The following is a 13,618-nucleotide window of genomic DNA, read 5'->3' as shown; positions in this document are numbered from 1 at the left end:
TTTATGAACAAATGGGGTGGAAGACTTTTGAGAGCAGTGGGGTCCCACAGTAGGTGCTTTTTCTTCAAAATAGAAAAGTAGATTCTTTAATTACACTTTTTAAAATGTCACTAGTATGACAATGTATTTTGAACCTCAGACAAAACTTGAATAAATGCCTCCTGTCAAGCACCACATTCTTTCAGGCTCATGATTTAAAGATGGAAATGAGTTATTGAAGGAGAACTAGCCTAAGTTATGTGCTAACTCTTTTATGATCCTTAATGCTCCACCATAATATTAAGGTGACCACATTTTCTTTTGAATAGTCAGCCTATCTTTCTGCATTCTATAAGGTTTGCTACTTTTAGTGCTACAGATGACCCTCGCTTAATGACCACTCGTTCAGCGACTGTTCAAACTTACGACAGTGCAGAATGAGTGGTAGTTACAACTGGTTCTTATACTTATGTAGGTTGTAGTGTGCCATGATCACTCATTTGCAACCTTCTTAGTCAGCTTCCTACAAGCAAAGTCAATGGGGAAGCTGGCAGGACGTCTCATGGTGACCACACAATGTCCTTGCTTAACAACCCATGATGATTCGCTTAACAAAGGCAACAGGGAGCGTCAGAATTTCTGTTGCTAAGTGCCACATACATGATGTTGTGCTTTATGACTGTGTCACTTAGCAATGGAAATTCCGGTCCCAATTACCATTGTTAAATAAGGACTACCTGTATTATCTTTGAATTGCTGATTTTAAGACCCCCTGCCATATTAAAAATGAGATTGTGGGGTATTATTACACTGACCGTACATCCTTTTTTCAAAAAGCTGTCCTTTAGATTTATTTAGCTTATTTCTTGGTTTTGTTCTTGAATTTTCCTTTGTAAAGCAAAGTTATAAACAATTATTCTTTTTTTTTATCCTTATGAACCTTTTTCAGATTGGCCCCTCTTTCAAGTTTGTCCTTTATTTTTTTCGAAGAAAATATGGTCACCATAGGTATATGCTTCAGGTAACCTAAAGATATGAAAAATGATGTATAATGCACACTCAGGGTCATATACCTGGAAGGCAAACATTGAAACATCAAAAGTAACTTTCCACTGTCTGTCAAAATCCATGTTATTGAATAATCTCCAAAGATTCATTAACGTTTTGGCCAGGATGCCACATATGCGGCCAAAATTACTCCAAGCATGCTATTCTATGCAAGCTACAATCTAGAGACAACCTTGCCAGCCCATATACTCTTGGACACATCTTAACTAGGAGGTATATATATACATTCAGGATACATTTATAGATTACATAGGGTTATTTTAATGTGAGTGAAAGAATGCATACCCAAGGAGGGGGAAAAGGACAATCATATCTCAGTTCGAAAGTGCAGTGTTGTTCCTTCCATTTGCATCTTGTAATTCTCATTGAAACGCTCATTTTGTGCCACTGTGAAATGGTTCTTCCAGTCACCAGCAACTCCTAAATTGAGGGAAAAATAATAGCCAACATAACTATGGAGTCCTTGGTGCTCTCTGAGCTCGGTTGTTTGCTTGCAGACGTTTCATTACCAAACCAGGTAACATATATTCCCTTCTATTGCAACATCGCTATATTTAAAACTGGATAAGATAGAGTTGGGTCAGCCACATGGCATCCGTACGTATCAAAGCATCTGCTGGACCTAGAAAGGACCCTCCCCCAATAAAGTAACTGAATTTTAAATCACTGAAACTTCACTCAGTCTCTGGAAATGTTGGCGGTCTCTGATGAGCTTTTGTGGGATTTTAGTAAGTTTGCATGAGATTTTTGCTGAACCCTTGTGCGATTTTTGCAGATTTGTATATGTAGTTATAGTATGTATGCCTGGGGAATTAGGTGATAAAACATATTACCAGGAAAAGTTGATAATTTCTGAGATACAGCTTTATTTAATCACTGCCTAAACTTGTAAAATATGATGACTGGAACAATAATGGGAGCTCCTCTCCTTTCTCTAATCTATTCTTTCCCTCTCCCTTGCAGTCAAGGCCACCATCTTGGACATAGCCGGAGTTGGGGTGAGGCCTGTTTCTCCAGCCAGTCCTTTCCCCTTTGCCTCTAACCTGAGTGGTAGATTACAAGCCTCGAAGAGGATCTACAGTGAGCTCCCTACTTTCCAATGATGAAGCGGTGACTGTTGTAGGAATAAAAGGAGTTCTGTTTGTTGCGGTTCTTCCGGATAGAAGGTTCCTAGAGATGCTTCTAAAAAAGCATGGTGTGCTTGTTGCATTTTTTTCCCTCTATAATATATTTTCTTTGGAGAGAAAAATTAGGGGAAAATGGGCAGAGGAAAACTAGAAGGCTGCTGTACAACATACTGTATATTTCAAAGAGTAAGGAAGCAAGCACAAGGCAGGCACAATCTCAATTCCTCGCTCCATATTTTCTTCATCTTGATTAAGATTGTCAGACCTCAAGATCTGATGTGTCTGTTTCCTACTTGGGGATTCCTGTAAAAGCAGTGAAATCTCAAGGAGGAGGGTCAAAACTAAGAGAGCCATCTAGTTCCTCAAGAGCCCAACCACTACCTTCTCTGATAATGACACATGTTAGTCTTCCCCAAGCCATTGCATTGCATGGCATTGTCAGTCATGGTCATTCTTGGTGCAAAGTCTTGGAGTTGAAGCCCACACATCTGCAGGCTGCCCAGGTTGGTGAAGATTCTTGCGCATGTAACATCTGCAAACAGGAGGCTATTTGCCTGCAACAGTAATATTAGATCTCCATGCTGCAATTATTGTTGACCTCTATCCCACTTTCCTGGGAATTGCAAATCTAACACATCCTTTGCGTGTCAGGTTGGAAAAGGCAGCACTACTATTTTATCCTCATATGAGCATTATTGATACAAGTCACGCTTCGTCCAACCCCAATTTGGTCATTTGATAGGCTCACCTTTCCTCATGAAAGGAGAGATGGTGTGATCCATAACTGAAGAGGGAATGCTTCTGTAATTAGCCATCTGGTTCTGACTCATCTCTTTGAAGGAGGTATGCTGTGCAATCTTCTTGACCAGGTTCTCATTAGCTGGCCTCTCTAGGAATTCCATTATCTTCTGAATCTCCCGTTGGGGATCCTATGTACAAACAACAGTCAAGGACTGAAAGCCAGGAAGTTGGATTAGGAAGAACAGTGTGGTGTACTGAGTTATATTAAACAAATTAAAATATATTGTCCTGAAGCAATGTGAAGGCTATTACCTATCTGGTGTCTAGCTATAATTAAGTCCAGAATGCTTCCTATTTCCTTAGGATGCTTTGCAGGTACACACTTGTGCATACAGTCTTTAGCCATGAATTTCCATTATGAGCCAGTAGCATTTAGAGCAGCATCTGGCTGACCAGATTTCAGTCTGGAAGCAAAACAGAGCTATCCCAAAATAAGGGAGTGGTTTCTACATATTCAACTGACTTCCTGGATTCACAGAAATACAGTTTCTTAATTAAAAAAATACAGAATTTTGAGGAGTCTACTGAGAGAAGTAGGAAACACAGAGAGAAAGAAAGAGGGGATTTTCTGACAAGATCTCTAATATCTTAAAGTGACGGTCTTGGAGGACATGATTAACATGGAGGAAGTGAGAAAAGAGAAATACAAACTCTGGGATGGCTCTGATTTAGGTAAAGCAGGCCTCCTGAAGTTAGCAAAAGAAGCCATGGTTCTTAATTTCCTGGGTCTACTCTCAGAAGGCGTCATCTGCTATTTAGCAATAAAGTACCCAGGTTTGGGGATGGCAGTCAACTCAAGCCTAACTCTTCCTCTTCTGGAAGAGAAGAAATGGGGGTGACGAATCTGTACTGTTTTCTTCCTCACACAACCCTCCCCCTGCAAGGCTCTTTCTCCAATCTAGCTGAGCATAATTGGAATTGTTGTCCAAATACTAAGAAAGCATCAGCTTGAGGAAGGCTTTCAGAAGCACCTAATTCACTTCTGGTAAAATCAGGATGCTGGACTAGGGAATCTGAGGAACTGGGAATTTCTGGCCCTGGAGACACTACAGATGTCACGTCCTATTCCTACCTGACTGTTGGCCATTTGGGGAGTTAATCAAACTTTGGGTTTTTCAGACTTAGACTTGCAGAACAGGAGGAGGTCTGCACCCCATAATCCAATTCTTAACATGGGGAGAAGCGAACAGTGGAGTAGCAGAGAATGACAGTGTATATAAGAAGAGAGCAGAAAGCGTCTTGCCTCTTTCATATCTTCATAGAAGAGGTACAGAATCCTGTATTTCTTCCTTATGTCCCACCAGCCTTTGACGTGATCATACCAGGATCCAAAAGACACTGAGGAGAGAGAGAGAATCGTTGTGAATGACAGGAATTTTAGTGCAACAACATGGAGAAAGCTACAGTTTCCTTACTACTTCCTTTGGTTCAGTCTTCAGGAGTATGTAACAAGGCTAGAGACTCTAGCAGAAGTTGATAGTCACACTTCATACAAAGAGTCATACATTTACATGACCCTTTCTCTCCACCCAAATGTCATGTCCCCTGTTGCGATGTATACATACATCACAACGGGGAACATGCCTTCCTGGGGAAGGGGAGGAAGGAGGAAGGAATCAGTGATAATCTCACAAACACTTAAAGACAAATACAAATAAAGGACAAAGGAGCCATACCTTTGTCCTGACCTGAAAAGCCATCACCCTACCTCCCTGACATCTCTGCATTACCACGGGGGACACACCTGCTCCGGACACAGGAAGAGGACAGAGGCAATCAGTGCTAATCCCTCTGATCGCCCATCGAGACTCCGGAATCGCACCCTGATCGCCCATCGAGACTCTGGATCAGGACTTTGGGACAATAGAGGGTGGGGAAGGATCAGGTCCGCACCACGGGTATTTACTGGATACCTCGCACGTCATGTGCTCATTCCCGTCTTTTTTCGTGTATGCATTCTATTCCCAATAAACCAGAAATCCTTAGCCCTAACTAGTGAGTCTGTGTTTCTTTGGGAATAAGGCAACCATCACACCAAAAGGACTGGCTTTTGAGAGGAAGTAGGCCCAGATCTGACCTTCTCATTCGCAGAACTTCAAGCTGTGAAACATGTCACTAATTCTAAGAGTTTCTACAAGACCTCAAGCAGCTTCCCCCAAAATGGTGTCCCGAGAAGTGTTGACCCACCACCCCCATGATTTGCTCTGCTGGCTGCAGGTAATAGGACCGGTATCATATCCTGGAGTTACCGTATCAAGGAGGGCTGATATCCAGGCTCAGTGCCTTGGAAGGGTTTACAATCCACTTACCATTTCCATCCATAAACTTCTCCAGAAATTCCTCCCATGTTCCAGGCTCTGGGTGCACTTTTGCCATTTGGTAGAAGTAATAATACGAGACAGCCACATCTTTGGCATTCCTGGCCGCATAGATAATCTGTTGAGTGGCAAACAAGAATGCCAATTAAGCTGATCAGCATAATTTATTTCATTTCTGAAGACAAAGTGTGAAAGGACATGCAGAAGCCTCTCCCCATTACGTTCCTGCATTCAATTTAATAGTTCTTCATGCATTAATCGTCATATCATTTTTCCTCTCACCTTGCAGTTCTTTTCCAAAAAGGATTTTGGGAGCATTTGGACAGGAAGGTGGGTTTTAATTAGACATGGACGGGGTGCTTTCTTGAGGACTTCAATGCCTGGAAGGGGAAAAAGCATCATTGAAGAGACTTCTTCCATCCTCCCTCCATCATTCGCCTATCCAGATCAGATGCATTCTGGATGGATTAGCCTGCAGATCCCCTAATCCTCAACTAGCATGAGGAAAAGTTACCAGAGCTGTCTGCAGGAAAATCTCCCATATTATATTATATGGTTTGCATTCCCCCATCTCCACAGTTGGCATTTCCATTCCACATCAAGCAACTAGACTTCCACCTCCACCCCTACCCCACCCCCAAATTGTTGTCATGAGGGGAGCACTCCTATGATGTTTTACCTGTAGGGACATCAGGTACAGCAAATTCCAAGAAAGGGACTCGCATGTAGATGGGTTCAACTCTGCATTTTTCCAGACTGCCTTCTTTGTAGATGATGTCTACAATCTCACTGACCCAGGTGGTTCCTGAAAGGGCATATTGATGGAGTTTTTAAATGTTAATAAAAGAACTTAAAGCAGCTAACAGCAATCTTGCAAAGTAGAAGCGTGGACCAAAAAAGAGAACTTGCACATCAAGCTTAATTATGTTCAGAAATAGGTTCAGTCTTCACACTGCAGCTACATGAAGAAAAATAGAGATAGCTTACTTTATTCAGCAGATCTGGATACAGGTAGGTTCATAGTAGAAAGCACTTCATTACTGGTTCTGGGACTTTCTAGGTGGAGTAGAAAGGCTGTGTGCAAGCAAGATGTTAGAGGACGAGGCCTGTGTTATGCAGTCCTCCTGCCTGCATGTCTGCCCACAAGGTAAAGATGGAGATTGTGAATCTCCCAGATCAAGGAGGAGGAGGAGGAAGAAATCAGGTGACTCACATGACATCCCACAAGCTCAATAGAGACACGCCTACCAAATAAGCCCTCTTGCTATGCTTATGAGACAATGCTGAGTTGACCCCTGATAATTCCAACACATAATAGGGTTGGAGGTGCTTAACCAAGATCACATTACAAGAAGAAAACTCAAGTTATTGCCTAAAATGAAACAGGACTTTTCTTTTAGCAGCCATACAGTAAGTATACTGACTGAGGGTCTTTTCCCCACTCAACACTTCATTCTTGAATTGTCAGAAAACTATACTGGAGTCAAATTTTCTGCTCCAGGTGCCCCTCAGGAGTGGGGGATATCTTTATCAACCTAAAATGTTCAATAAGTGCCTCTCTGATTCCACCCTTTGCTGATCACCTGACTTCACTTCCAGTGTTATGAATGGTGAAGCAAATTCGTACTGTGCGCCAGTTCTGGAACCTTCTCCCTCCCAGAGATGAGGTCGGCCTCATCACTCCTGAGCTTTCAAAGGTCCCTCAAGACCTGGTTATGCCAGCAGGCCTGGGGACCCCAGAGGATGGGCAGATGAGTGAGGTGGCTCCATTATTAACATCCCCTCGCCTTTCCTTTCCCTTTTCTGTTTTAGTTTTGCTTTTGTAGTTTTTAATGTTTTTAATAATTACTATATATGGTTCTAATTAATGATTATTTATCTATTTATTATTTTATCAGATTGTTGTACGCCACCCAGAGTCACTTTCATGAGATGGGTGGCTATATACATTTGATTAATAAATAATAAATAAATAAAAAGGTTTTTTGCTACCACAGCCTAAGATGGCTCTCTTCTTACAATATCTACCATGGAGGCAAATGAGTTGAAACAAAGGCAATAGAGGAGGATAGAGATCAATAACAGGCACAGCAAACTTCATGCTGATTCTGTTTTCTTCCAAGTCAAGGATGGCAGGCAGCCCTTCAACTCAGCAGAGTGAAAAGAGCTTAATATCAGCTTCAAAACTAGAGCTTGCTTTACTCCAGCTTGTGAGGCTGGAAGAGAAAATATTCAGTTTACATCATCTTAAAGAAGGAGAAAACCTGTTTCTACCTTCCATCTCATATTGTTAAGATTACCAGCGCACCCCATTTAATGCTTGAGGAAAGGTTTTATTGGTTTAAACATCCTGTTTAACATGTTAGGAAAGTTTTTACCTGTTTATCATCTGCTTGCTCTTCCAAATTCCTGACTGCGTGCCTGAGCAGAAGTCTAAAAGCCAACATTTTACTTGGGTAATGCTGATGCAGCTGGGGAAATATTCTTTGAATGAGTTTCCTGAGCTGTAAACAAAGTGACCCTTGAGAGTACCAACGACAGAAGTGTGTTTGCAAAACGAAAAATGCCTTTGGAAAATGCAGTTTGCAGTGGAGGAATTCAGGATGGGGAAGAGAACAGGAGGCTGGTTTGTCTGTCTAGGACTGTCAGTTTTTCTGTGCAAAGTCATGAGCAGAAGCAGCCCTCCTCCTTGTAGAAATGTGTTTCCTGTCCCACGCAGAGGAACGAAACTTGCAAGGGAGGGGGCATAAGCAGGCAGGGGGGAGCTGCATACGCTCTGTTCTCCCCTTCCTCACCCACGCCACTTAAAAGGGCAGCCTCATGTTTAATTAAACATTTAATCTGGTGTTCTTATCAAATGCGAGTTCTGTTAACGAAAGTTTGGCAGTTATCCAGCGGTGTCCTGCTGTGAATTCTTGTCTGCAATTTCGTGCTGATTGAAGTCACTGGCTGAAAACAATCCCGGCCACCATTAGATGGCGGCAAAGAGATACCGAAAGCTCTAGACCTTTGCTGGCACCTAGTGGTCATCCAGAGTTTTGGTATGAGATCCGGTAAGTCTAGTAGTCAAGGGAATTTTGCATACAGAACCTCTGCCTGTGAGTTTCCCATCAGCAACTTGGGGCATTGAGTCTCAAAAGGAACTGACAAGGGAGCAAAATTTTGATGCCCCTCCATAATATATCACGTTTTTGCAGGAAGATGTTAAAATACGTTATTTCTCTTTTTTGCATGTGTATTTAGGCTACACATTCACAAAAATTGTTCCTCAGTGTGTTTCAAGTGACAGATGAACTTTTCTTCGCAATATAACATAAAATATGTTAGTTTTATTCCTATACTACCTTTATATTAAATTGCAGATCAGCTATGCTGAATGCAGTTAGATCTAACAGTAAACGATGCCAAGGAGATTTATAGTGTCAGAATTTGTAGAAAAAACATTAACAAGAAAATTGGACTGTAGCCTAGGCATATTTGCAGATGAGGTTTTCATCGTGAAATGTCCCTGTTCCATTTCTGAACTCTCACTGAGAAGGTGTTCCTTTGCCTCTCTTTTTATCCCAATATACTTTCTATCTTTTTTCTTTCCAAAGTAAAACCAGGAATGACAGAAAGTTGAAATAACCCATCCATTACACCGTAGTGCAGTTACACATCTTTCCAAACAACATTGATATTTCTTCTTGTAAAATCTAATGCTTAGCAAACCATTACTAATATCCTGTGCCATATTTCAGGACACAAGATATCATAACTTGTTGGAAGGAGAAAGTAGTATGAAGAAAAATACCTTCATCAGTATATATGGATGATGGAAAACTAAGGGGAATAAATGACTGGGATGCAGATCAGAGGTAATATAAGAAGATACGTCTGTTTCCAGGCATCCATAGCCAGCCCCACAAAGAAGAGATTGCTTTCAAGCTGCCTGGAATTTATTGCTTTGCGTGTTAATAGAAAAAAGGGGAAATAGAGACTGAATGCCCAGAGCTTCTACTCTCTGTTTATAACAACGCAGCCAGAGGCATCACTCACCAGACTTGGGGTATGTCGAGATCAGCAGGTCATCTGGATGTGCTTGGAATCCCTCCACTTCATCATAGATTTCTGCAAAATACTTTATCATGGGGATCCCCTTAACAGAGATCAACGGAGGGCGCGCCACTTCTTGCTCTGGCTTCATCTTGGCTGAGAAAGGGTTAAAGGGGAGGATGGCATTCTGAGGAAACTGAACTCTTTTCACCCAGAGTCAAGAGATTTCCCACCCGACCCAGCAGCTGTCCTGGATTCAGAGCCTGCATGGGTGGCAGCTGATAGTAGCACTAACAAACATTTGGGAACATCTGACATCTAGAGATCGTCTTGTCGCCCTGGACAACGGATTGAAACATCAGCTGGAGGAGACAGATAGTAAGGAAGAAATGGAGAAGGAATAGAAGAATAGAGCATGCCTCTAACCTTGTTGACCAACTGTGCTATCTTTTCAAATGTTTCGCTAAGAAGCTGCTAGTTTGGCCTCTGTTTACCCTCGATGGAGTCAGGCAAGCGTGCAGAAAATTGCTCAAGGGATCATCACAGCAACTTTACTTTTCCTTCCTTCAAAGAAAACTGCAGTACTCCCCAATTTCTATCCTCAGATATTTTGGGGTCTTAAGACATCCCCTTCCCAGAGAACCCACAAGGGCTGGCTCACCGCCTCTGTTTCATATGACCCATATTCCTCCTTCGTTTTGCGGAGTGCAGCGAAGCAGGAACTGTCTCAGCTGTCTGGAAATATTTACCTTGGCTTGGATGCACTTGGCTGGCCTCCCGGAGGGCTCCGGCTTGGGGACTGGAGCAGAGGCCGACTTGGCGCGTTAGAAGAAGTGGAACAGCAAAGAATCTTTGGCTTGGAATGGGAGAAACCTCGAGTATTTAAGGGGAATGAAATTCAGCCCTTCTGATTCAGCCAAGGAGGGAGGGACTTGCATTTTGAAATACATGTTTTGTAATGCTTGGGACAATCTTTGATATTAGGCTGGGCAGAACTCAATCGCTTTCTTTAAAAAAGAAAAATGTTGCTGGCATTCAAACTTGTCTGAACACCCATTCTTGTCCCCTCAATGACTTGCCAGTAATACCAGCTTTGTTTCTAATGCTTTAAGTTATACACTCTCCTTATAAGCCCAGCTCAGTCTTCTAGACCCCTCTCTTCCATTTGCCTAGGAGGAAAAGACTTCTCTTGCAGTTCTGTGTTCAAATCTTGTCCTCTGGAACCTTGACTAATAAGGCAATTCACTTAAGTAACTTGCAAAGAACCCAAATTTCATCATTATGATTTTGTAGCTTTGGACTTGCAACTTTTCATAGAAAAAGCACAGCACATGCTCAGAAGCTCAAGCACTGCATACTGCTATATTGGAGGGCAGAGATCTAACCCTAAAATGGAAGCGTTTTCTTTGCTGAATTTGGACTGGAAGAAAGATTTGGTTCTTGCTTATATATAGTCTACTTCCATTCCTAATTTTTACTAAATTTCAAAGAAAGGACTTGAAGAAGTGAAGGCAGGTACTTGGATTTGATTCTGTTGGGCATTGCCAGACATGCAAAGGTTGAGGCAATCTTAAGAAAACATTAACTTTTGCCTTCCTTTGATAGATGTGTTGAATAGACCTGTTCAACCTGTATATTAATGAACAACCAGGAACACCAAGAATACGGCAAATCCCTATGAGTCTTCTCCTTAGGGGAAAATTGTCCTGGAAATTAAAATGTTTAAAATGTCTTAACAATAAGAGGAATTTGACAGTACAACCAATTACCTAGAGAGATAGTAGACCCCCCTTCATTTAATGTGTTCAAGTAGAGGTTACCAAGCCATCTGCCAGGCATGCTTTAATTTGGTACAAGGTGGGGGTAGAGGTGGACTTGAGGCCTGAATGGTCTTTTCCAACTCTTTGCTCTGATAATTCTGCTCCCCGATGGACAACTGCCCTGGGGGAATCAGAGGGGGGCATCTTTTCAGTCAAGTCAGACTTGATGGGTTATCATTACATATGAATTACATACAAAAGGAATATGGGTTAAGGAACATTTAAGACCTGAACCCTTCTGCTCCCCATCAGTTGCCCAGACACAGTTTTGGATGCCCTGAAACCTCTATACAACAGGTTCTGCAAGAGGTCACTAGGGGTTCCCTGGGAGATCATGATTTATTTAAAAGATATTTTCCAATTTGGGCAACTTCACATTAAAGAGGTACATTTCATTCTTTATTTTCAGCTTAAGAACACTGTTAGTGCATATCTTCAGGCCTACCCATGAAACAAATATAATAATTGTGTAACTTCTGGCCTATATTTGAGCCTGAAGGGGTTCAATGTGCAGGGGTTCCCCGAGGCCTGGAAAATATTTCAAGGGTTCCTACAAGGTCAAAAGGTTGAGAAAGGCTGGTCTAGCAGGATGATACTAGGGCTGTTGATAGTACCTTTTCTCCCAGAGCAGCAGAGAATCTGTGGCTTGGAATGGGAGGAACTTCGAGTATTTAAGGGGAATGAAATTCAGCCCTTCTGATTCAGCCAAGGAGGGGGGGAATTGCGTTTTGAAACACGTGTTTTTTTAATATAATTTTTATTAAAACTTTTTAAAAAGAAGATAAAAACTAATACAAACTAATATAAAGTAAGGAAGAAAAGAGAGAAAGAAAAAAAAGCAAAGAGAAAGAAAAAAGTGCAAGAAAAGAAGACAACTAAAGATAATTTGAAAGGAAAGAAAAAAGATACAAAGCAGTGGCTTCCAATATTCTTCACAGCAGTTATAAGTACAAATATATTTTAACCTCACTCTCTAAAGTTACATCATGACTCTCTTCTTTCTATAATCTATCCTGTCTAATCATCAGAACCAGAAGTCACAAGTTCATGTTTTTCATTTTTACGCAAAAAGTCCATAAGGGGTTTCCAGTCACCAGTAAATGTAGACAGTGTCTTTCCTCTAAGCAAAGAAGTTAGTTTATCCATCTCAGCAAGATCTGTCAATTTCACCAGCCATTCCTCCATAGTGGGCAGTGTCCAATCCTTTCATCTCTGTGCATATAATAATCTCGCCACAGTAATCGTCTGCTGACATAATCTTCCATGGCTTTTTACTAACGGTTTATCCATTAGTCCTAAAAAGAAACATTCTGGCTTCGAGTGAATATTAATCTTTAAAATCTTCTATATCAGTATATGTATTTGAATCCAACGTTGTTTAGCTTTTTTACATGTCACCAAGCATGATAAAATGTCCCTTCACGCTGTTCACATTTCCAACATACATTTGAAGTGCCTTTATACATTCTAGATAGTTTCTCGGGCATCATGTACCAACAATACATCATTTTATAAAAATTCTCTGTGAGGTCGAAATGCAATGTAAATTTCAACCCTTTTAAACACATATTTTCACACTGATCCATCTGTACATCATAACCAAAATTCTCAACCCACTTTATCATACGTTCTTAACCTGTTCTTCCCGTTTCAAATTTCAACAAAAGTTTATACATTTTAGTAATTACTTGTTCATCATCAGCGCACAATTGTACTTCAAATTCTGTCTTATGTTGCTCCATACCATAAGTCTTTTGAATCTTTCTGGAAATGGGAAAACCATTGACAACTATATCCTTCTGCTATTAATTGCTCTCTTAATTTAATTTTAAATTCCCCTTGATGGTTTTCCAATAGTTCCCGGTATGTCAACCATTTGTCTTTGTCTGCTGTTTGTCTTCTGTAAAATGCTTCTTGAGCTGAGACCCACAAAGGTGTTTTCAGGCACATCCTGGGTTTATATCTATTCCATATTCTCAATATGGCACATCTAATAAAATGATTTTTGAAATCCACATTAATTTTAACTTTATCGTACCATAAATATCCCTGCCATCCAATCCTCAGGTTGGGACCTTGTAACTGTAAAAGTCTCTGGTTTCCCAGAAACATTCATTCTTTCAACCAGACCAAATAACAAGCTGCAAACTACAATTTCAATTGATTTTATCCTTATGAACCTCTTTCAGATTTGCCTCTTTTTCAGGTTTGTCCTTTATTTTTTTCCAAGAAAATATGGTCACCGTAGGTATCATATGCTTCAGGTAACCTAAAGATAGGTGAAATGATGTATAATGTGTTGGAGGTCCCAGCAAATCAGCATGCCTCATTAGCATATGGATGAGTTTGCTCTAGGATGCAAATTCTCTATGTGCTTCTGGAGGAAGCTGTTTGTTGCCCCTCCCACATTCCTTATCTTGCTTCCTCCTTCTTCACCATCTGGGAAGAAGCATGTGGCTTGCAGCTCTTT

General features: G+C 41.1%; 1 protein-coding gene across 2 annotated transcripts; it reads right to left on the bottom strand.

Annotated features, from left to right (window-relative positions):
* Positions 1 to 1,280: 1,280 nt before the first annotated feature.
* Positions 1,281 to 10,180, bottom strand: LOC134495571 (sulfotransferase 1A1-like). 2 transcript variants are annotated; one of them, XM_063301091.1, is made up of 8 exons: positions 10,078 to 10,180; positions 9,332 to 9,484; positions 5,973 to 6,098; positions 5,576 to 5,673; positions 5,285 to 5,411; positions 4,219 to 4,313; positions 2,923 to 3,103; positions 1,281 to 1,467 (listed from the first exon to the last, which is right to left on the bottom strand). In XM_063301091.1, exons 2-8 carry the CDS (start codon positions 9,477 to 9,479, stop codon positions 1,355 to 1,357), a joined length of 888 nt encoding a protein of 295 aa, XP_063157161.1. In that variant the 5' UTR covers positions 9,480 to 9,484; positions 10,078 to 10,180; the 3' UTR covers positions 1,281 to 1,354. The 2 variants fall into 2 exon arrangements, 1 of the variants encoding a protein (XP_063157161.1); XR_010067831.1 differs by having other exon boundaries at positions 2,923 to 4,313; positions 10,094 to 10,177.
* Positions 10,181 to 13,618: the final 3,438 nt, after the last annotated feature.

This window comes from Candoia aspera, chromosome 4 (genome assembly GCF_035149785.1).
Source record: "Candoia aspera isolate rCanAsp1 chromosome 4, rCanAsp1.hap2, whole genome shotgun sequence".
Classification (NCBI taxonomy): Eukaryota; Metazoa; Chordata; class Lepidosauria; order Squamata; family Boidae; genus Candoia; species Candoia aspera.
The sequence above is the reverse complement of the archived record's forward strand: the minus strand, read 5'-3'. Positions and strand labels throughout refer to the sequence as shown.

Bases quoted from the DNA above. Each gene is read 5' to 3' on its own strand.
- LOC134495571 (XM_063301091.1), bottom strand. From the start codon at position 9,479: ATGAAGCCAGAGCAAGAAGTGGCGCGCCCTCCGTTGATCTCTGTTAAG. The intron at 5,412-5,575 runs GTGAGAGGAAAA...GCCACTCAACAG, and splicing joins TTTTGGAAAAGAACTGCAAG to ATTATCTATGCGGCCAGGAA. The intron at 4,314-5,284 runs GTAAGTGGATTG...CTCTCTCCTCAG, and splicing joins GAAGTTTATGGATGGAAATG to TGTCTTTTGGATCCTGGTAT.